A 24,174-nucleotide genomic window follows, 5' to 3' on the forward strand; every position below is an offset into this window, starting at 1 on the left:
GACAGTCCCAGATGCTACTTCTCTAGCAGTACTAGAAAAGACTCCATCCTGCTATTGCACTTCTCGAACTGCAAGCAGGTAGCAGTTTAAAACTCCTTTGCTTCACGGTGAGGATTTTCTTCTCCTTAAAAAAATCTCAAAAGAGGTAGGAGGCAGCAATTACAGAATAATAATTTTGATGTATAGCAAGAAAGTTTCAGAACAAAGTTTCGGATGGTTTCCATACAGCTGAAGGAACCACATCTGTTATCTCACCCCAAACATGACTGTTGATTCCAGGAATGCTCGAGTTTCTCAGTTTCTGTTGTAAATGGTACATGCAGAGCTTTTTTTTTTTTCAGCCTACAGGTGGTTGCTGAAAGTTTTGCTGTCGGTAAGTCATTTTCTTCAGTACCTCCGTACAGATTCTTCTATTTTGAGCCTTGTTTCCTAGGGATATAAGACACGTGCAATTACGCTATGAGTTTCTTAGTCCTCTGTAAGCAACTTTCAAACTGGTTATCTAATTTCATGGAAATTTCAGTGAAGGATAAAAGGCCTCAAAGATATTAAGTTCCTTTTAGAGTTGTGAAAGTTGGCAGCTGGGTAGAGAGTGACCCTATTAACTCCCCAACCGAGGCAAAGGCAGGGGGAGTTCAGCCTTGATCCATTCGGTCTGGCAGAAAGCAGCGGGCCAGTTAGCACCCGTGTGATGGCTGGTGGATCTGCGTGTGGCCAGCAGATGCTGGGGCGAGTCTGCAGCTGCCTCGTGCGCTGGGGTTGGGGGAAAGAGGAACTCTGTCCTGCGGGACATGGGGAAGGCTTATGGTTAGTGCTGGGAAAAGACAAGGGAGAGGCAGGCTGAGCTGCAGAGCGCTGCAGGGAAAGGGCACAAATCTGTATGACACTGGCTTTCATTAATTCCACAGCTTATGGAGCAACTTGTTGAAAAAAAAGATATGATCAGTTTGTTGGAGTAAGGAACATGACACATTATGTTTCCCCACACACACCCATCTCCATAGTCATTTGATTCTCAATTTGGATGTGGTCCCCTGGCTGTGCATATACATTTTCTTCTCTCTGTGAAAAGGCTTATAACCTAACACCCCTACTTTCTCTTATGTGACTATTTCCATAAAAATGATACTGAGATGTCCTGGCCTGACAGCTGCCAGAGCTAAAGCACTCTTTATTTATCCAGTTGTAACTACAGCAGTGACTTTATGAGGCCAGGTTTATTATACCCTTCGTTTGCAGAAACTTCCCTGAATTATTTATCAAAAGCTTTGCATGTGTAAACAGTAGCTTGTTTTGTAGCCAGGTCCAAGCATCTTTACAAAATACAACAGTTGACTGCACAGGCTAATTTTTGTCTCCTCGGTCTAATATTTCAGACACGCTTGTCACTACTGTTACTTCTTTTTAGCCTCAATAGTTAGGATAATGTGGTCTCTTGCCAGTTGTTTTTGGTAAAAGGAGATAATGAGTATAATTATGATTGCTTCTTTCATGCCATGTGGTTTGTTAATAAAAATTACACAAAATAATTTTTCCCTAAACACAGTAAAAATAAAATATTATTTTTTTCATTCTTTCTTTCATTATCCATCCCAAGACTCATTCAAGAGAATTTTACTTAGAAAAATCTGCAGACCTTCCTTCTGAGCTACGCTACTGGGCCTTTCCCTGTCCTCTCTGGTTCTTTTGCTTCTTTCGCTGTCTTTTTTGGCTCCTTCTGAGCAGGTACCAGGATTCCCCTGAGATTTTCCTCAGCAGTGAATGTTCTTCTGGCAGGGCTATGTTAATCTCAAGTAGCTAACTGATTCAGTTGCCCGTGGCCTCTTAGAGACAGGAAAGGGAGAGAAATGAGCAGCACAAGGAAGAATGGGAGCTGCTTTAGTAGACTTAGACACTGAAAACAAGACTCAAACCACAGACATGCCTAGAACAACCAAAGACCAAGGCCCTGTGCCTGTTCAAATGGCAAGGAACCTCTTTACAATTCGTTTTCTATGCTGCCCTGACAGGCTTGGTCTATGAAACAGGGTAACAGTATCCCTCGTTTTCCTTCACCGCTAAATGCAAAGAAGTTCAGCCTCTCCATCATTTAGTCTGGGTAGAAGAGAGATAACATGCTCATTAGCCTCAGTGAAGCTTGATACTCCTCACTGATCAGAAAGCAATTCCCTCCGAATAGCACATTCTCCTGGATCCCACTCATGGCAACAAAGAACAGTCACGAGAGCAAAAAGGCTGTCATTTTCTAGAGAAAACAAAATATCCATGTTAAGTAAAAGAATCTGAGATGTATGTTTTCTACACTGAATGTCTTATCGCTTGTTCTTGAAAACATGTAACACGTCCAGATTACAACAGAGAAGTTTTTTCCACTGGATTGAGAAAGAGGTCTGCATCGTATTCACGGTAACGGCATTCAGCTGGTCAGGCACTCAAACACATTACTTTGGAAAGATAAAATGGTGTTTTCCATTAGCTCAATCCCTTTCTGCTCAAGGCAAATAAGTCTAATGGTTTCCACTCCATGTTTCAAAATTGCTTGTCAAAACATCCTCCTCAGCAGCATCTTGCTCTCTGCCAACACCCACGCTCAGCCATGATGTCGGGTGATGACCCAGCTGGTATTATTTCCAAAGTTTCCTGGTCTCATTTCTCCATCCAACCTGCGCTCCTGGCTCAACTTTCCCTCTTGATAAAAAAGATAATCATTAGACCTGTATTTTGCCAAGGAGTGCCTTTGCTCTTTGCTTTCTCTATTCCTGAGCTGCTCCTCTAGTCATCACCTGGTGCATTTTGCTGTTGCACTCATTCCTGTCATTTAGCCTTCTTTTGGTATCTAATCTACATGCAGTGATAATTATTCTCCTTCAAACGTTTCTTCCTGACCACCTTCTTCCCTTCTTTCACTGATACCTTAATTTCTCTTCATGTTTTATTGGGCTCTTGTTTTCTTTGTTGTTCTCATCTCTTCTTTTGTTCTCATTTCTGGGAGTTCTTCTGATCATTCTTCATTAAACCGCATTTTACTCTCCTCAGTCACTGGTCTGGCTCATTCGCTATACCCACTTCTATTTTCATGCTGAAATACTGTCCCTGCAAACATTTCTGCCACTACAGAGTTGTTCTGTCCCCCTTCAGTACTTGTACGTTCGTAGCCAAATATGTTCACTCTTCTATCGGTATTGAAAAAGCTCCTTTACAGAGTCCACATACCTTCTAACCACCACATCACTTCACAGCATCCAAAGCAACGGGTGAATGCTTGTTAATCATTATAATTCCATAAGATGGAAATTTGTGTTTGTAATAAACCCAACAATCTCTGTAGCTTCCAGGAAGAGCAGGAAAGATGGTTGGATATTTTTGTGAATCAGATTTACAATCCTCTACCCACAGTCCCTTCCAGTGCTGATTTATTTAAATGTCTGTACAGAGCAGACTATAATATGTACAAACTTCATATCAGGGGAGAAAACAAAAGCTGGACAGCTGTTATGTCCAATAGGCAAATTAAAAAGTAAAAGCACCTCTATTCCCAAAAGTGCTTTTTAAAAAAAGAAATTATACATTGGTCTTCAGTACTTACCATTGCATTAAAATGATGAGCCTTTCTGATACTTGAAACGTGTTTTATAGGCTCCAGCTCCCAAAATTAAAAGAATTCTTGTTTTTGTTAAAATTAATCGTTCTGAAACAAAGCTGTCTTCCTACAGGTTCATGTCGCACTGCCCTGAAATACCACTCTGTCCTCCTCACAGCAATGACAGTACATGCCCCTGCCAGACAGCCCAGAGACGGGCTGAGCTGGGTTAACATTTCCTCAACAGAGACATTAATAGTGTCTCTCTCCACACTCTGTGCAGCTGATGATTTTCATGAAATGCAGAGGGAATTCATGTATTTGAACTCATACTTCTGTGTCAATATTGGTTGGAAACAGCCAACCAGCTCAGAAGTTATTGCAGATGGGCTGATGAGCAACCCGTGTGCCAGTGCAAGCCCCGTTTCCTTAGGAAACCTCACTAAAATCCAAAACCCTCCAAGCTCCTACCTGTCAAAACTTGGAAGAAGAGCTTTAAAATATGATAAAGTGCATCCTATGGGCTTACATACCAGAGGGCAGATTTAGAGAGGTTAATGTTTGAGATAAATATAAATCCATGATCTAGGCAGACTCATTGATGTGCTGGGGTTTGGCAATAGTATAATTTTGAGCTATTTTTTTCTGAGGCAATTCAGCTCTTACTGATATTTTTCACTTGTGAGTTTTGATTTTTAGCACTTTGCAAGTGAAAGCCTGGTGCTGAGGGATGCAGAAGACACCTGACTCCTATCCTTTCTCCAAAGTTTAAAAAAAAAGGATATTTATGAGCATTAGTACCCTGGCTGTGAAAAAAACTGTTGTGTCTAAAGAAGGTGCACAGCACTGAAATGAACCCTTCAGCTGCCTGTTCCTCCCTCCAACCCCTCCACCCCTATCGCTTCGCTGGGTCTCAGACCTCACCTTAATTTTAACCACTGTATGGGGATTGCTTGAAAAAATCCGAATTCTATTACACGTAGTTTTCGGTGCCTGCTGTGCAAAACTGTGGCTCTCAAAGCAGCCAAAAGCAGAGGCTGTTTTTAAAAATGTTTCTGTGGTAAAGGACGCTGGGTCAGCTGGTGAATCAAAGAGATACACCCCCTCCCCGTCCCCGTTTTCACACCACAGTATCAGAGAGGATGAAGGCGTGGGCCGCGCCTCCCCCAGCAGAGGCAGGAAGCCAAGGCATAACATCTCCCAACTCGAGGCTTTTTGCCCACAAACACGTGAAAATTAACTTAATAGTCTACCAAACGCCACTCTTTCCCATAACTTTTGAAAAGCACAACTTCCTTCCCTCCTCCTCTCAGCTGTAATTTGTTGTGGGTTTTGGTTTTTTTTCCTCCCTATGACCTTTCTCTGGTACTTTTGGCTGTGGTAGACCCCTTTGTGCTTTGTTTCTCGCCCGGCTCCCTCCGAGCGCGGAGGGCGGGACGGCGGCGGCGGCAGCTCCCCTCAGCCCCGGAAAAGCTTTTCCCGCCCTTTTCCTGAGGCGGCCGTTGCGACCGTCAGTAGCCGCCTCCGCCCCTCCCTGCTTTCCCGCCTTCCACTGCGCATGCGTGGGCTGGGGAGACGGGGGTGGGTGCCATGGCAACGCGACGCGGGAGGTAAATGAGGGGAGACCGCGCCTGGCAGCGGCAGCTGGGAGGGGAGGTTGGGACCGGGGCCGGGGCCGGGGCCGGGGCCGGGGCCGGGGCCGGGGCCGGGGCCGGGGCCGGGGCCGGGGCCCACCGCAGGCAGAGCAGGGGCTCCGGCGAGCTGCGCTTAAGCGTTGCTTTTTTATTTCTGGGACGCTGTGTCTCTGCGGGACGGGCGCCTCTCACCCGGTGGGGGGAAGACTGTGGAGAACTCGTTTTCTTTTCACGCGGGGGGTGTGGGGGAAGCTCTCCACAACTTCGTTTCTTCAGCCCGTGCTGTGGAGACAGGGAGGTAAGGTCCTGCCTGTGCTACAAGGGGTGTCCTGCAAGCAGGGATGGGGCTCGGTGTGTGAGGTGGGCCTGGAGCAGTCTGGCAGTCTGGCAGTGCTGCTGTGAGCTCAGGGCTCGGCAAGTGCCTTTTCCAGGTTGCTAGCACCGAGTGGAGGTTCAGGCTCTCCTTTTTTCCCTGTCTAGTCTTGCATCATTAGAGGAAAATCTCAAAGGCTTTGCTGAAAAGCTCAGAGTCCTGGAATCTGGCAGTTACTAGATGACTTCACAGGTGATTCTCTGCAAAGAAATGCTTTTAGGTATGACACACCTCAACCTGTTTTTGCAAGGGCCTAATGTTAACTATTTTTTTTCTTTTTCCCCTTTAACTCTAACTCTAAAGTTTAGGGGGGAATGCTACTAGTGCTTTGCACAGCATGTAACCCACTGCGTGATTGTGTGTTGCAGGGTCCATCTTCAGGGCTTGATGTAGAGTCCCTCCGCTCAGTAAAAGGACATAGCCATGGTAATACAGGTTTGATTCTTCTGAAGAGTATCAATACCGCTTTTTTAAAGAAATGGAGTGCATAGCCAAAAGGTTCCTTCCCAAGGCTGCAGGACATAAACTGGCCTGCCTGAATTCACTTTGTGTGCAAGTATGCACCTGATTCTGATTTTTAGCTTTTCTTGTTGTTCTTGGCTACAGGCTGTAAAATTTTGCACACATCCTATAAAGCCTCAAATCTTATTGCTCGTGGGTGAATGAAAATGCTGCACAAACATGGATTTCCCAGTACTTTTGAAGAGTGTTCAGATGTCATGCTGGGCTGTAGTTTAAAAACTCACAAGAGATCAGGGTAGGAAGTCTGATGTGTGCGAGTCCTGCCTCTACACACCAAAAAAGAACTGCGCTCTGTTCAGCATCATGTGTCCTCTGGTTGCCCGATAAATCCATAAGAAATCCTGGGGTCATCAGCTGGTGCGCCAAGCATTGGCTCTGGCACTGCCGTATGTGCACGTACACACATAAGGTGTTACTTCTGACAGCATTTGCAATGCTGTGCTGTAGCTTGTTAGCTTCCCACGCTTTGGGAACCCCTGCTCTAGGTTGTGCTCGAATGTGTGAGCTGACTGCAGGCTGCAGCTTATCAATGCCACGTTTCATGAGAGACAGGAAACAGAAGACAAGACAGTTGCTGACAATGATTGAGAACATTTAAAGCCCAGAGGTCAGAGGTATCCACTGCAGAGGGACAGCAGGAGCAGTGAGGCTGCTCTAGACAAAAGGCGTTCCCTGGTTCTCACCGCAGACTTATGGCAACAGTTTGCCCTTGCCTGTTAAGCACCTTTTTTATTTTGAAAGATCAGCTACAGGCCAAATTCTGACCAGGAACCTAATTGTGCTCACAAAATCCACCAGTGACCCTGCTGGGAGTGTGTAAACAGGGAGTGTGATTCAGGTGACTGGCTGAAAAATCTGACATCAGCATCTACTCTGTGAAGTGTGCACATTCCAGCACATGAAGTATTGAATAAATTCTATCCAATTAAGGTCTGCAAAGAAGGCCTGTCGCCTTCTCTAATATATGCCTGAGTTCAAGTAGTTTGCAGTCTGCATGACTGAAGGTTTAGGAAACAATCTGCCATCAGCTGCATTTTCTGTCTGGCTTTTTTCCTTCTGTGGATAGTGGTTCTGTGTGTTTTATATAGAACTCTTGAGGTTTGGTTGTGTTTTTTTCCTTCCTTTACCCATACATATTCCTTCACATTGTGGTCTCGGCTGATTCTGAGGATTGTACCCCTGACTGTGTTCTCATACCTCAGAGCACAGATGCTTGTCTCTTTTGCACTTAACAGTACTGAGCTGTAAAGGGACTCTTTAGAATTGATACCATGAAAAATACGCTATGTATACTGCCTTCCCCTAGTTTATGCCCAACTGATGGTTAGATGTGGCCTTTCTGGCTGTATCTGTGCTTATTCTTTCTAATGAAGTGCTTGGATCCATTTAATTACAGTGGGCAAAACTAGGCAAATAACAGAAATAGATGGGCAGATGCATAAAGTGATTCGGTGTATAGTGAAAGTGCTCTTGGCATCGGACCAGAGATCAGATGCTTTCAGTCACTCACGATGTGTAAATACTCCTGTTCAGTCTTTTCTCTGGGACTAGCTGTTGCTCCATCCTCAACGTTCCTGGGACACTGCCCACCTTCTGGCTCTGTGTTGCCATCGCCATTTTCCTGCCTACACAGCAGCAATGAGAGATCCGTCCAGGTCCCTGACCCGGTTTCTGTTGCTCAATACCTGGAGGCAGCGTCTTCCATGCAGACACGCTCCAGGCTTGTTGTGAGGAGTGGCCAGGATGGGTGAGAAAATAGTCCAGGGAGTGAATCAGACTCTGGCAAATCCCTCTCAGAGGCAAGAGGCTGGGTGTTCAGGCACCAGCGCCAATCAGCTGGAGTTAACAGTATTTTTTTGGCCTGCTCTAGGGCTTGGGTGAGTCTTGTCAACACCTCCTTCCTACACACAGAATGGCAGAGCTGCTGTTTAGATTTGTGTTACTGCTAATGGTAGAAGAGCAACTGTATCACCGAGCCTTGAAAAGGCCACAGCTGTAGACGGAGACCTGCTTTTCTGGTTTACGATCCAGAATCACAAGCAGACACACAGTAGTGGATGAACACACAACATAGGCTTAGTTTACTTTAGGATTCTATCGTAATGCATTAATTAAAAAATCAATTGAAAAGAATGTATGGTTTCCATTGTGCACAAACCTTTTTTAGCCAGAGAGAAGCACAGGGGAACACTAATTAGCTCTGATGACTTTAAAGATCCTTACAGCCTATAGAGCAAATATGGATTTGGTGGAAGTGTATTAATGCTTGTGAGCCCGTATATAAACTCACGACAAAGTACAGGAGTCTGTGATGAGGGGCTCTGAGCTAATACTGTGAGCCAGGACTAAGATGCAATGAAACAGCTGTTCTGGGATGTCTTGGGATCCTCTACCCAGAAGTGAGACCATGAAGACACAGGACTAACTGAGTGGTTTTGTGGTCATTTTCTCTCTGCAGGCCGTTAAAAGTAGCAAACCCAAGCGTGGCAAAGGCAAAAGATCCAAAAAGAAAGCAAAGAAGGTGGTGAAAGAAGTGGATATCCTCAGCCCAGCTGCCATGATCAATGCTTACTACATCTGTCACAATGTCCCTGCCTGCTTGGAGTTCTGGGGCTTTCCCTGGCCTGGCTCCCCCAAAAAGAAGGGGAAGAAAGGAAAGTAACCAGGTGGCTGGAAAGCAAAGGATGCAGTGAAACCAAGCTCCCCAGTGAAGAAGAGACTTTTTTGCGGATTAGACTTGTACTGACCTCTCCAGTGGTTAGCTCAAATATTTTGCCATAATCACTGTTGTGTCTGTACAAAGACACTCTTATTATAGCTCAAGCCTAGAGTGACAAATGGTAAGTGACACTGTGCCATTGTAATTTCAGCTGTGGCCCTTCACTCTCCAGTTCTGTGCAGAATAAAGCATTGCGTCTCAGCAGTCTGAAGGGTTTGTCATGGGGTTTGCCTTACCCATACCACTGCCATTCTTTTACAGGTGGGACATGCTCCCCAATAGCGTTGGTGTACCTCCAGCTGGTTTAACCAGCACTGGTGGAAACTTGAGCTCAGAAAGTGGATACCATGGTAAGGTTGACAGTGTTAAGTATGATTTCTATAACATCAGCGTATCTGTGTGAGACTCACCCAGTGCTCCCTCTCTGGGTCAACAGAGCCATGCGATGCCATCTGTGCATCTGGGTGATTCACCTTCTTCTAAAGGAAATGGCTACATTTGGTCAGATAAGCAGTACTTGAAGCTCCAGCAAATGTACCACCAGCTCTCCTTCAGCTGTAGTGAAAATCTGGAGATCTAGCTTAGCTGTTGCCAGTGATGCTGTGTTACACAGTTAGAGGTGATGATGACATCCCCCCCCCCCCCAGGTCTCCCCTTACAGTAATTGGTCTTAGTCCAAACATCCTGGCTAGAGACCACAAGCTTTGTGTTACGGTTCAGAGTTGTTTCGCCCCATTTCTGCTATGTATGTTTAACACAGGCCTTGGTAAATTGTGAAGCGGCATGTCAAGCAAAGCTGTACATCTCTCCCAGATTCTTACAACTGGCAGGATGCAGTAGAGTGACTGGGAGGGGTGAGGATGTGTCCTGAACTGATGCAGGCTGTGGAGAGATGGGAAGGAATGCAAAAGGGCTGGAATCTTGGAGAGAGAGTTGGGAAAAGGGAATCTGCAATGGGCTAGAGCTACTATGTCCCAATTCTCTAGGATACCCAAGGGACTGTGAGCATGCAAGACAGCTCTCGACACCAAGCGGCACTGTGACGTGCACAGGAAGTATCACATCAGAATTTCAGTTTGTTTCTCAGGGCTGAACATCTGCAGTGCTGATCTGGCAGAGCAGTGAGCTGGCTCTCAAGGCCATTTCTGATTGACTTAACTGCAGGAGGAGGTGCAGCACCTTTCTGACTTCCAGGTAACTTTATGTTACGGATAACAAAACAGTCAATTATAATGTGATCGACCCAAACTGATAAAGGCCTGTAAAGCCTTATGCTGTTTCACCAGCTTAAAACGTTCCCTCTGTGAAGAGGTCTTGACCGGGTAAAATCATAGTTTTGCGGCATTGCTTGTAGGCTAACCACTGTCGTTATGTAGGCTACTGCACTACTCCACTGAATTTGTTTCACCTACATGTCAAGAAAATCATGGTGGGTATACTGTTACCTTGCTAATTAGTCTGCAGTTGGCATGTTCTGCTGAATGAGAGATGTGGTTTGCAGTACCAGTTTGTTCTATGTTGTGCATCAATGTGTCTTCCTCAGCATTTACTCATGTTCTTGCTTCCCCATCACCCACCAGGAAGTCTCCGGTCACAGCATATACTTGCAACTATTTCCTCCAAGTATCAGTGTTCTAAAGCAAGAGATCTCTTGCGACCTCTGTATTTAGCATCTCGAGCTAAACGTTTAAAAAAAAAATTAAAAAAACTCCTCCCTTTTTGTATGATATATTTACTACACAAAGCTTTAAGGGACAGATGTTTCCAAGCACTGAGGCAGGAACTGCTTAACATCATGGGGCAGCCCCCCACCATCGCTGTCAGTTTGGGTCCCAGGATCAGTTCACAGGAGAAGTTGAAGAGCAGTACAATTTGCCAAGAGGAAGAACCCATTTGAACAGCAATTGCACACAGAGCAGGTGTTTGGGGAAGGAACTTCCTTCTGGGCAACTTACTCTCCAGCTACCTATTGCAGCATTGTGCACAGTTTCCTCTGAAGCAGCTGTTATCTGACCAGCGTGGGAGACAGCGTGCCACACCAGACAGGCAAGTGGTCTGATCCAATACGACAATTACAAGTAAGCAAAGCCATTTTTACAACTGTGATAGACTGGAGCTACAATGATTTAAAGACTCCAAAGCAAAGTTTTAGTATGCAAAAATTACTGGAACAAATAGTGAAATATCATTATATGTTTTCTCTTTAAAAAAAAAAAAAATCTGATTTCTGCACGATGCAATTGAGCACACCAGATGGTGACCAGCGAAGTGCAAAGGACAAAGACTCTGCTTTCTAGGGTATCTGAAAAGTTGCCATTCATTTCTTTGACAACAGATGAGAGAACCCTTCCAACCATCCCAAACTGAAAAACACTTTTTTTTCCTTTTTCCCCTTTTACCTCTCTCACGCCTTGATCCATCTCAATTTTGCATGTAATTCAGGCTCCCTGGTGTTTAATCAAGACCAACAGACATCTCTAAAGAAAAGTTTGGACTTCAAATGGCTTGATTCTCCATTTGAATGTGTTGCTTCAGAGCGCTGCAAGCTGTGCTGCTGACTTCTAAGGGAGAGTCTTTGGCTCAAGTGGACGTGACTTTACAGGGAGTCCACTGCTGCAGGATGACACTTGCAGATATTTCTGTTTTATCACAACCTGTAAGAGTTTGATTCTGTGACGGGCTTTTCTGCCTGCTGGGATGCAGAACTTACAAGCTGAGTTTATGATGAATAAAGCCTGTTCTGCTCAAATCTGCAAAGAATCTTTTGAGAGGAAACTGCAAGCTGGAGAGGCCCTTTTCTTTATGGGCACAGTGCAAGGGAACTTCATGGCGTTATGTGCGTCATCTCTTGAAGGGAGTTACATTTTTCTAGTATTGGGGCTCCCTTCGTTTGGCTGTTACCAAGCAGTTGTGCACAGTGTGCTGCTTTGGGTACGTGAGGTTAACATTTCCTGTAGAAAGTTGTGTACTGAAGCCCTGCTGTTAAAAATACACTGGATGTTGATGTGCATGTTTGTGGGTGGGGCACAGCAGTGGGGAGGGGAGAGTCACAGGACTATTATGTGATGCAAGTGATGGCTATATATATATATATAAAGTTTAAAAAAATATATTATTCATCACATTTGGTATTAGAATATTTCAAGCTGTATGTGAGCAGCTTCCCTTCTTGACTCTTTCCTTCAGTCAGCGTTTCTATATTGCCTGGTATCTCCTAGCATATTATTTTCACATTAAGAAAAGCATTGTGGATTTTTAGGATACATAAGAAAGGCTGAAGAAGTGGCATGTATCCTTTGGTCTCATTTCCCATTTTAAGAAACGTCCTGGCTGTTATTTCCCATCTTCAGGGGAGGACAGCTGAGGAGTCTTTTGCTCATAAATGGTATCTCCATAATGAAGAGGTTACTATGGTGAATTTTTAAAGAAAAACTTTCATCCAAAAGGCATCTTAGATGTTGTCACTAAGTAGTGTCAGCAGAAGTAAATAAAATAAAGTTTTCAGTAGGTTAACTCCGGTCTCACTTGCTCATTTTTCACTGTCTTGGTTCCCCACTGCCATTTCAGATGTCCTTCAGGAACAAAGAGAGTCCAATTTTACTGCCTTTTTTATAAGCCTCTGTCTTTCGAGCTTTCTGTTTATGATACAAAAAGGCACAAGTAATTTTTTTTCTCTCTTTTGTTAGTAATTGTAGTACAAAAGACCATAAGGAACAAAAGATTAGAACTTACAGAAATGGTTGCTCTCTGAGATGTGCTGTCTAGGTACCACGATACCTGCAAGTATCGATGTCTTCCATTACAGATACTGGGATGGTTTTGTTACACCCTAGTGCATTATCCACTATATAATTACCCAGTTACTGGTAGTTTTCTGGAGGTATTCAGTGAATTCAGGAGTCCTGCTTCTTGCAGATGCTTTTGATGTCCCCTTAGAGGAAACTTACAGGGCCTTCCCACCCCGACAGCCTTAGACCATAGGTTAGTCATAAGAGAATCCTGTGGAGAAAATACCTTTTTCCTTGACTTTTTTGGTTTAGGCTGCACATAATTTTGTTAAAGGTAAGAAATATTTAGTCTGCAGTGTGCCTTCTAGGTTATTGCTATATGACTTCAGAAGAAACATAACCAAAAGGGATTTTTTTAAATTTACTGTTAAGGTGTGATCTATTCAGGACTAAGCTCAAGTAAACTGTGTGAAATCTTTTTTATGCAAAAAAGATGGGTTAGTATCAGCATTTCTCCCAATTGTCTTCTAGCTGTAATTGGCACTAAAAGAGAGAAACGTTTAAGAAAAATGAGGAAAATATTTAATGCAACACATGGTTACAACGGCTTCTTTGGAATGGTTGTGATTGTATGTCATGAAGGGAGCAGTTTGCTCTTTGGTGAAAATTCTTGAACCAAATGCTTTAAAAGTTCACCTGCAATTACTGCTGAATGTTAGAATATTTTTAATAGCTGAAATTGCGAGCGACAGGCCAAGTTCTCCTACAATCTAAAAGGAAGCCCTTTTTTAATGTTAGCAAGTAGACCAGAGTGCACAGGTTACACGAAGAAAGCAAAAATACTTAATGCTGTTTAGTGCGAGTTGAAAATTACATTTAACTTCAGAAAATCTTTTTCTCTCACAGGGTGATTCAAATAGGTCATACATCTCTTGGGGGCACTTTTTCCACATCATTTAATAGGAAGTGCCTGTTCTGTGAAGTACGAAGATAGCCAGCCTGGGAGGAGGGTTCTCCATGCATACTGAGATGTTAAACTGGAAGCTACAAAACTGATGTTTGAATTACAAGTTGTATTGGTTAAGCAATTAGTTAAAATAATTATTGCAGCTGTTTTTTTCTTGAGTTTTCTCAGTGGCAATATGGTCAACACACTACAAAGAGACTTTAAACATGGGTCATCTCACCTTGCTTTGCATGTCTATAGCACAGCTATCTCTGCCTGAGCTAGTCATGCTGGGATCTCCTTATAGATAAAAAGGGAGATGGGAAACAGGGCATCTGAGGCATGACTGCTTCTGGACCAAATGTTTCTGGACCAAATGTCTGATGTTTCTTTTTCCCATTTATGGCAAACCGCTCATTCCTTAAAGTATTTCATTCCTGGAAAAATTAATGTACTATTTATGACTTTTTTGACCTCCCTTGGTCTGAAAAAAACGTTTGTAGAATAAATCTGCCCCCAAATCCTCATCTGATCTGATGGATGTACTACCGTAGTACATGATGTAGCATTCTGCATGTTGAATACACAGTTACAACTACTTGGATTGCTCATTGCATAGCAGGAATGATCTGGCACCCTTCTCGTTTACACAAAACGTTGTCTGTGATAGCTTCTGTGGGTTTCTTTTCATGGCATTTTCATACAAATGTTATGTAGCTTGATCGACCTTCTTGAAACCATAATATGTTTATGTATGGAGATAATTTCTGGTTTGTGACATTTGTTTTTGATGATTCTGGGAGCTTCCCAGCCTTGATTTAATGTATCCTTCACTGGAGATGGTTGTGGAGGAGCAAGTGGGAATGCTTTGCATGCATGAGATGGATTTTTTTTCATCAGAGAAGGGGAGGGGCCTCCTCTGTTGAGGATATCTATTTCATGTCTGTAGAGTTTGATTGGGTTGTAAGCAGATATTATCAAGCCCCTAAGACAGCAGAAGTGAAGGCTGGATCACAAGTGACGTAGATGAATGATGTCATGTTCCTAGTTTTCTTAATTTGACCTTTCTGTGGAAAGTGAATTATCTTGCAACATCAGTTGCTTCATAAGAGAGCTTCATAAGGAGAGTTATGGTTGGTTTAAAGCTTCTGACGTGACTTGCAATCTGCTTATCGGCAACAACCCAATGCTTGAAGAAATGAAAGAAATAAAATGCCAACCCTTATGAAATCACTGCTTTTTCTAATACTATTGATAGTATTGCCTCCTCTAGTGATCTCAATTTTGTAATCTCACCTTGTGCTTCAGTTCTTCAAGGTAAGTAAGGCTTTATTTATTATTTAAAGCTGAAGCACCCAGACCTAGTGAAACAGGCATCTTCTGCTAGAGTATATCAGAGCTTTCTAAGCATGAGGTTCTTTGTCTTATTCCAGTAATAACCGTTGAGCTTGCTATGGTGTCCAACTCATCTCAAATGATATGGCCTGAAATGGTGTCCTTGAAAGCAAGAGTCCTTCTTCTGTCACCTGTTGTTTTGGCTCCTGAGATACTTTATCCAGGAAGCCTGGCACCTTCTGAAAATAGATATAATGTTTTGGGAGTACCTGATAATTATAGCTTGCCCTTTGGGAACCGTCCAAGGAGTAGCTCTGTTTTCTTGAAGTGTACATGCTTTTATTGATTCCTCATCCTTTTCCATTGTCTTATGCATGTGGCTTGCATAATTTCTGTTGCCATCACCAGAAAGCAGATAGCGGAATAGGAAACTTTTCAAGCTCTTACACTGGCAGTTGATACTTTGCTTTTCTTGCCTAGAACCACAGTTAGGGTCTGTCGCAATGCTTTGGCAGGTCTTAACAATTCTTCACAACCTGTTATTGCAAGCTTACTTGGAAGAGGAGATCAAAGTAATTTTAATAATTTGTGAGATTTCAGACTGGTGACCTCCTGGGGGTGTCTCTGGCGAGCTTCTCGGTGTCTCTTGAAATGTCCCAGGGTCATTCAGCTCTCAGGCAGTTCCAGGACTGTTCCCATGCGTACACGTAGTAGAGCTATGCTAGTCCTGAGCTTAGCAGTAGTAGTAACCCACAGTTCATCACTGTCTTTACAATGATCTTTCATGAAGTGAGGATTGTTAAGTCTCCTTTCTCTTAAAATTCCTTCCTTTCAGCTCTTTAGGGTAAGAAAGTGCACTACTTTCAGCCTTTCATTTCTATGTTATGTTTTTTAAACCTGTTATTCTTGTTGCTTTCCTCTGTGCTTCACAATGCTACTGCTTCATCAGCACAAGGTCACAACGCCTCCAACGTGCAATTTTGCTTCTCACGTGTTGCTACACGAGAGTCATAAAACTGAGACTCATGGGATTAATGTCCCCTAAATCTAAATGTCTGCATGAATGACTGGACTACTTGTCTAGATTCATATAGTAAGAGCTAATCAGGATGTGATTCCTCTGATTAAATGGACGCAGAGGCTTAAAGCAGCCCTGGGTGTCTTGTTTAGGTACAGGAACATCTAGTGAGATCTATCCCACTCTCCGTGATAGATTTTACTGAAAAAGAAAATTCAAATTTTTTGTGGATAAAGAAATGTAAGTTCTTCACAAAGTTATGAGTCCAGGAAAACCAATACAGCCATGACTGGGGACCCTAAGGAATTTGGGCTGAAGGCCATAAAAATGAGTATAAAAACTTGAAAACTTCTGCGATTCTAGTGTCTTAGATGACGAGGGTAAAATTGTGTGACAGAGGGTAAAATCTCTGTCTAATCTTCTGTTAAAAGGAAACCACCCAGCCTGCGCCTTTTGGGCATCCCTGTTCAGGCAACAAAAATACCTCCTGACTGCAGCACAGTGGTGTCTGAGATGCGGAGGAGTGGAGCAGAGCTAGACAGTTCCTTGGAGAGGAAGCACAGTCGTCTTGAGCTTATCACTCCTGCACAGTTGTAAACTCAGCCCTGCTCACTCTCACTAATAATAGCCAAGTGTAATTGTGTTCAGATGGCTAGCCCAGCCTAGGGAAAATCGCCTTGCCTCTTACGCAGTTTAGGGGACATTGCCTTGAGTAATAAAGAAAAGCAAATCACAAATATCCAACTTGGTGTAATCAGTCTTCAGTGACTGCTTGGGGAATTTATTTCCCTAAGAAAAGCAGGCTGGACCTGAAGAAGTGTCTCACAATGAGCAGACTCGCAGCCCTGTACAAAAGGCATTGCAGTAGCACATTATTTGGAAGCGCTGTATGCTACAGTCCGTGTTAGGAAGATGGCAGCTGGTCTAAGGAGGTGTTACCCTGGGGCTGGGCTCCCAGACTCGCTGGAGCAGTGCTGGCCACAGCCACCCCTGCCAGCTCCGTCCCACAGTCAAAGACGGGGATTATCAGGTGCTCCAGCAGCAGCGCAGCGCTGGTACAGGACAAGCCTCCGCACAGAAATCAGATACTCGAGTCAGGCTACCCCTGTCCTAAGAACCGACTGAAAAACAAAATCTTCACCAGTGTGTTTGAACGGAAGCTTCAGGCAAAATGTGGGGACGGGAGAGGAAAGCCTTCCTGCCAACACGTTCCCAGCTAATTTCTTCCTTTTTTACAGTCTCGTCTCTGTCTCCCCATTAACTGTTTTTTGCTGTAAAATCTGCTGTAGTTTGGTGCTTAGCTGCAAGGAACATTGCAACAGGCACTGAAAAGCTATACATAATAGCCTAAGTGGGCTCTTACCTGCCATTCTCTCTCTGTAGTTGTTACTGTTACTGCTGTTTCACAGAGATGAGAGAATGGCACTCATCCAGCGCTGCCATCTTTTATTTCTAAATACTCTGGGTACTGGCAGAATAGAAACAATTAATCACTAGTTATGAGAAGCACTGAAGAGGCCAGCTGCTGTGGGGCAAGCTCAAAATCCAGACTGCTTTTGGTTACTCGTTGCTGCAGAAGAGGAACCACAAGTAAAGCTGCTGTCCCCAGGACACTTCATGTACTGCTTGTGTTGCTGCACATTCAGACACCATTTTGTTGTATAATCATACGCCAAAACAAGGGTCTCAGCCCCAGTCGTGGGTATCTTCTAGCTCTTCACACCATGCAACCTTTCTCCCTGCTGATGAGAGAATTGAGGTCTTCAGAGCCCGTAGCACAGATCCCCTTTCTGCTGTAACCCCTCCTGCTCCTAAGGGAAATTGTTTGAGGCTCAAGGCTGCCCCAGAGCACTGCTGGTCCAGCTGAGTATCTAAAACAGAACTTCAAAAATAGGCAGCACAACCCTAAAATCATTTATTATGGTCCACGGAAACAAATCTTGAAATTAACTGTTGACTGCCCGATTGCTTTCCATACTAGGGTTTTTCACTGGCGCAATTATGAGTGTGAGCTGGCTCTGGGTGGTAACGCCAAAGAGCTATAAAAAAGGGTAAGCTCTGCAGTTAAGAGTTACGGCATCGTAGCCCAGCGAGGCCATACTGGAAACTCTGGTCTTGAAATGGCTCTTGTGACGCTGAACCTGAAATAGAGAAAAAAGCTCTGGACATGTCTTTTTCATGGAGGTACTGGCAATCTGGGAAAGAGGCCAAATGTGTTAAATAATAAATAGCCTGGAGAAGTGGAATTACATGGGGAAAATGCCTCCTTCTCTCTCTAATACCTGGCAAGGCTAATCACATTATCTCCAGCCTCTTCACTCTGCCCCATGTTGCACTGTAACACTGGACAACTTTAGATGTTTGTGCAGAAAAACTGAAAGATCAGTGTATGCAGAACTTGACCAAACTACATTTGAGCTGAAAATATCTGAGGAGTGTCATTATATAGAGTAGCACAAAGGTGGAGAACTAGGTGTAAAGATCTGAAATTGAAAAGAGGGGATATTCAGATGAAAGACCAGAAATCTGTATTTTCAGAGCCCTGGCAGGCTCTGGGGGATGCTGCAGGAATCTACTATCCTCCCAGCAGCAGCTCTCCAGAGTGATTGCACTTGTGTAGACATTGGTGACTACACAAACTGTAACAGAGCTTTTCATCACAGGAATCCTCCCAAAACTCAGACTCAGCTTTGGTCTAATCTGGCTCCAGAGAAGCTGTGGCAGCCAGAGCCCAATCAAGGCTACTTATAACAAACTCATTGCACTATCAGCATTCTCCCTAGAGTAATGAAAACCAGCCCGGCTCTTTATGAGCCGTGCAAATCTGGTTTATTGCACATTACTGAACAATTACTGTTGCAAAGACTCACATTAAAGGAAAGCAATGGATGCATCTTTTTTAATCTGAAAAAGAGGGAGAGAAGGAAAAGGCCAAGCAGCTGTGTCTGTAATCTACCCCTTCAGTCTGCACCATGAATGTTTAAAAACTGCTCAGTTAGTTCTGCTAAATCATCAGGGTGTTTTGCTTACAGCATAGTGGGTGAATCAGTTACTTTTCTCTTCTGTGGGCTTAAGATTAGAATAAAAACTCCACATGAAAGAAAAAAGACCCATCCACTTTTTCTCCCCTGATGATACAAGATGCCAGGTGGCTGGGATTCCACCTCTTCCAATCACTTGCAAGCACAGGAACCCAAGAAGTGCCAGCGGGCAGCAGATGTTTTAACTCTGAGGCAGCTAGGACATTTTGTGGCAAGCAGACCCTGAAGAGAATTGCTGCCAGGAACATGTCTTCCGCTGCACGACCACGTGAAGCTCTCATCTCCAGCATGCCACAGATCAGCCTTCCCATATAAACCTAGGAAGGTTTGTTGTAATGGATTGTTTGAATTGATGTTGTGAAGGATTGTTTGTTGTAATGTCTGTTGTCATAAAATAGACAAGAGTTGGTGTGTTCAGGAAGTCCCAAAGCTACACCTGTGTCTCCGAAACATTTTTTTGGAGAAATCTCTCTCCTGCTCACATTGGCTTAGCTGATAGGAGCCATGTGTTGGATTGACCGGCTCTATGAGATATGCTAAATACACCAGCAAGGGCATTCGTCTCATCCCCTTACGAAAACGTAATCTCTGTTTGTGGTCCCTAAAAGTCAGCAGTACTTTTTCACACTTGCAAATGTTCTGGTTGTAACGCAGCCACACTCCCACAGAAGTCTTCACTGGAGCTAGGGCTCTTCACCTAGGGCTCTTACTTGTGCATGGACCCTACCATGGCACCTGAAAACACACAAAAATCTGTGACCCAAGGCTGGTAGCACTTTCAGGCCAGACCTGTCTGAGGCTGTTGGCCAAAGCTCAAAAGCCACTTACACTGCTGGTAATAACCCACCCATTTTACAAAGCAGTGCTAGCTAATTGACCCAGGCACTCCCATTCCCCTTCCGCTTTCCTGTGCATCTTTTCCTAGGCAATCCTTCCTTGTTACTCACCTGTTTTCTTGTTCTGTTCCAGAAGTCACCAACCAAAGACAAGGTGATCTGCTGAAACAGCGTAGTCTTCTGACCTCTCTCCCATGGCCTCATAGCACCTGAGCCGACACATCCAGCTGGTAACTTGACAACATTGTCCTCGCATTATCCCTTCCACATTTTTCTCTTCCCAGACACAGGATGCGGACAGGTAAACCTTCCTGGGCCTGCCCTGTCACCAGAACTCCCTTTCACCACTGTGCATCATTGTTCTTCCCCCGTCTCTCCCTGAATGCTGGATATGGCATGTCCTAATCAACCCCTGACACATTCCCATGGGCATGCAAGCCACGCTCCCTACCCTTCTGCTGGCCAAACATACATTTGTACTCACAATTAGTCTTTTCCCAAGCCTTTTCACGTAGGATTATGGGTCTATGACACAATGCAGTCTGGATCTCCATGAGAACCTGGGGAGACATGTGCTGATGTTCAGTTTTTCAAAGAGAAAGAGTTAGTTTGTTTGTATTGGGAAATGTTGCCTCTCTGGAGGACCCTTCTGGTACATCCCAAATGAATGTCCATGCTGTTCCCTGTCGAGAGGCTTTGGTCCTATGTGCACTCTTCTCTTCACATAACTAAGAGCACTTTGAGAGGGATGGAAAAAAAAAAAATGAGCACGTGTGCCAGCCATAGTCCCAGCACACTTAACAGCCATTGACTCATAAACGTGCACCTTCACAAACCCATGGTTTGATCTGCCCATTCCAAACCTATTAGCAACATGTGGCCTTGAAAATATGCAGCTGTGCAGCTGGATGGGACCCTGAGACGTCATGTCATCCATTCCTCTCCCCGAGGCAGGAGCTACTCTACCTACAGCATTCCTGAGCATTATTTTGTCTGACCTGTTCTTAAAACCTCCAACGGGGGAGACTCCAGAGTGTCCCAAAGCTCTTCCAGTATTATCACATCCTACCATTATGAAATTTTCTCGGCAGCTCATCTAAATCTACCTTCCTGTGATGTACCAGGAAGCGACTTTCCTCCTGCAGAGATTCTGGGTCACTGTGGGTTATACTAGGCCTGTTGAGTGGCACGGTCCCAGGTCTCAGTGCTTGTGGCCCTGCTCCAAAACTGCTGATTAGCACAAGGGAATTCCACTGCTGTTACAGGCCACATCAGCTGCCTCCACACGTCTGCCTGCGTTAGCAAGGCACTCCCCCGTCTTCACGGAGCAGCAAGCCCCAGCCAAAACACCTTCACGGCTCTGCAGCAAAAGTTACATTCATCTTAGCAACTGGCGTAAGTCACCATTTGGCCTGGATCCATGTTTCGTACCTACGGGAGGCCCATGACAGAAACCCAGAGCATCTAAAACTCAGAGTGACTGAGTCTACGGGCTAAGATGACATCCATGCGAAAAGCAGAGGTGTTATTTTTCCCACAACGTGCTGTGAGAGCGTGCACATGGTAGCAAAGATCCCCAAAAAATGCAGGGGTACTGTGGAAGTGACAACTGGAGTGTGACTCTGCAGAGTGGACAGTCGATCCCGAGCTGACCTGACGCGCATGCCAATTGCCTCGGATGGCTCTGCAGACGAGACATGCCAGTTAGCGTTTGTTTTCCGTACCGTGCTTTCCATATTCTTGCATCTTCAGATGGGTATAGTACGGTCATCACTTCCTGCCCTAAGAAGTCATCTACTATTGCTTTATTCTATTTGTAAATAGAAAAAATTGGTGGCTGTGTTTCATTCCACCTATCAGATTAAGTTATTTCTGTATTTGCCTGACTATCAGTAAATTTGTAGAGTGCTTGAGCTGGCAGGCATGTAGGACATATCCCCTTTTACAGGGACCAGTACTGCATGCTTCAAGGGAACTTGTAAAATCCCAGTAGTGGATATTAGTATAATGACAAAAATTTTATCATTTTTAGTACAATGACATACCCATGGAAGAGGTTTCTACTAGGCACAGATGGTGGGCTGATGTCCTGAAGTAAAACAAATTACATACATTTTATGCCAACAAAAATAAAATTATGATTACCCTAATATAAAAGTCTACTGAATTTTTGACCTGCCAGATCTCTAGCAGAGAGTGCACAATAAACACATAAGATCCTTAATGAAGGAATATTACTGAAAATATTTTGCTTTCTAGGCTGCTCTTAACAAGCTTCTGATAACTTTTCTCCCAGTTGAATTTCCCATGTTATTCTTTCGGTGTGGAGAAAACATCTTAAATTTGACGACTTTGGTGCATCAGACTTCAAGTCCCATCTTAAGACTCCCTCCTACAAAACACAAATTTATACCCATTTTTATTATTTCCCTCATCTCCTTTGTCTTCTGTGTTTTAAATCCTCCTCCTTTACATTTCAGGTTCCTATTGAAACCCCAGGCTGCTTGGGGACAGGGGCAGCCTTCGAACGTGAACACCTTCCCCCAGAACAAGGCCATGATCCTAATAGATGTCTCTGAGCCCTAATACGATAATCCAAGAAATCATTAGCTTCCATATACGGGGAAGGGTAATTAGTGGGGCTAAAGCTGAGTTCAGTTCATCGATAGCACCGGCCAGTAGCGGAAACGAGAGGCTTTGTGAAGTATGTTCGTGTTCAGGGCAGAAAGCCGGCGGTCAGTCTGCTAACAATCTTATCACCGTTTTCTTACTTGCAGAAGGGACACCCGTCCCGTTGGCATGAGATCAAGCTGCCTTTCAGAGGAGCTCCAGCACAGGAGCCACAGCTGCTTCAAGCCGGTGGCCCTCGCCGGGAGCAGGCAAAGATTTACAGCTACAAACAGATGGCCTCTCACACACCCAGCCGGCCTCCCAACGTGTTATTTTGATCTCTTTTTTCTTTTTTTTTTTTTTTTTTTAACCCAGATTAGCTCAGCAATATGGTTTCTCCTACCCCAAAACCACCAGGGCGGTGCGTGGTGGTGTGCAGGCGGGAAAGCCATCGCCCAGCAGCAGGCTGGGATGGTTTTAAACGGGCTTTTTCCACAGAAAAAACGCGATTGAGACTGCAGCCCGCTCGGCTAAGGTGCCAGGTCCAGCGCAGCCCAGGCTGGGTCCTTCCGCCCGGTCCGCCGTCTGCTCAGAGCTCTCCCGCCCGCTGCCCGAAGCCCCTTCGCACCTCCTCGCTGAGGGGGAGAATGGGTGCGACCTCCCCAAGATGGCGCCGACACCCCCTCGCCCCCTCCGCGCCCCCGCTCCCTGCAAGGGAGAGACACCGCGACCTCCCCAACATGGCGACGACGACCGCCCGCTCCCCGCCACCTCCTCCCTCGCCCCTCCGCCGCCCCGACCTCCCGCACATGGCGCCGCCACCGCCCGCCCGGCGCGGCCCTCGCCCTCCTCATCATGGCGGCGGCGCCGGGCTATGACGCCATACGTCCTCCTCCCCCCCCTCTCTCCCTCTCCCCCCCGGCCTCCTCCCGCCGCCGCCGCCGCCGCCGGTCCCCGCCTCTCCCGCTCGCCATTGCGGCGGCTCAGGGCGAGCCGCGCCGCGTCCCCGCTCGGCTCCCTCCCCGGCCGCCGCCCGGCAGAGGCTCCACGGCGCAGGCCCGCCGCAGCGCAGCCGCTCTGAGGTGAGTGTCCTACCGCGCAATCTCCCAGCTCCTCCAGCCCGGCGCAGCCGCAGCAACGCGGGGGCCCCCGCCGGCCGCCCAGGCACCCCCGGCTCCGGCGCCCGCGCCTCCCCTCAGCGCCGCCGCGGGGCCGCCTAGGCCGCGCTAGGCCCCGCCGAGGGGGGGGGGAGCGCGGCCCCGTGGCGGGCCGCGGGCCGCTCCCGCCCGGCCGCCGGAGGGGGGGGGGGGCTGGCGGCGGGGCGGCGGCTGCAGGGCCTGCGGGGCGCCGGGGGCCTCTCCCGGCCGCGGCCGGGGGAGCCCGGGGGGACAGAGCGCCCCCCCCCGGGGGGGCAGCGGGGCGGCGGCGGGGCCGGGGGCGGCGAGAGGGAGGGAGGGAAGGGGAGGGCGGGTGCGGGCCGGCCCCGGGCCTACGCGTCTGGCCGAGCCGGGTGTTGCAGGCTGCGGGAGCAGGTTGCTCCGGCCCCGGTGTGAGCCCGTCCCGCTCCGGGGAGGGAAGTTGGGTCGCGGCAGCAGCCATTTGCGGGGCTTTTCTTCTCCTTCCTTTTTCCTTTTATTTTCTTTCCCCCTTTTATTCCTCCTCCTCCCCCTTTTTTTTCCTCCTTTTTTTTTTTTCCTTTTTATTTTTCTGACTGCAAACGGATGCCTTGTGGCAGCGTCCTGGGCCGGCGCTGCCCTTTTGTATATGAGTTGGGGAGCGGGGCTGCTGCTGGGAGGGCAGCGAATTTAAATGCTGTTAATCACGCAAGCAGA

The 24,174-nt window shown here is 45.9% G+C and overlaps 2 protein-coding genes across 11 annotated transcripts in view; both read left to right on the forward strand.

The window, feature by feature from the left end:
* The first annotated feature begins 361 nt into the window (after positions 1 to 361).
* Positions 362 to 9,336, forward strand: SMKR1 (small lysine rich protein 1). 5 transcript variants are annotated; one of them, XR_012042756.1, is made up of 5 exons: positions 362 to 373; positions 5,695 to 5,807; positions 5,956 to 6,013; positions 8,568 to 8,949; positions 9,090 to 9,336. XR_012042756.1 is itself a non-coding variant. In XM_072862997.1 (3 exons), the coding sequence occupies exons 2-3, from the start codon at positions 5,768 to 5,770 to the stop codon at positions 8,769 to 8,771; spliced, it is 216 nt and encodes a 71-aa protein (XP_072719098.1). In that variant the 5' UTR covers positions 5,126 to 5,190; positions 5,695 to 5,767; the 3' UTR covers positions 8,772 to 9,042. The 5 variants fall into 5 exon arrangements, 1 of the variants encoding a protein (XP_072719098.1); XR_012042768.1 differs by lacking the exon at positions 362 to 373 and adding an exon at positions 5,173 to 5,190; XR_012042783.1 differs by lacking the exon at positions 362 to 373 and adding an exon at positions 5,470 to 5,512.
* A 13,917-nt stretch (positions 9,337 to 23,253) lies between these two features.
* The window catches only part of NRF1 (nuclear respiratory factor 1), a 73,470-nt gene continuing 72,549 nt past the window's right edge, over positions 23,254 to 24,174 (forward strand). For 2 of the 6 annotated variants that reach the window (XM_072856711.1, XM_072856702.1), the window contains exon 1: positions 23,254 to 23,424. The gene's annotated coding sequence lies outside the window, so the exon portion shown is untranslated. The remainder of the gene's footprint in view (positions 23,425 to 24,174) is intronic. The other 4 variants (XM_072856729.1, XM_072856736.1, XM_072856755.1 and 1 more) reach the window with 3 other exon arrangements.

This window comes from Ciconia boyciana, chromosome 1 (assembly GCF_034638445.1).
Source record: "Ciconia boyciana chromosome 1, ASM3463844v1, whole genome shotgun sequence".
NCBI lineage: Eukaryota > Metazoa > Chordata > Aves > Ciconiiformes > Ciconiidae > Ciconia > Ciconia boyciana.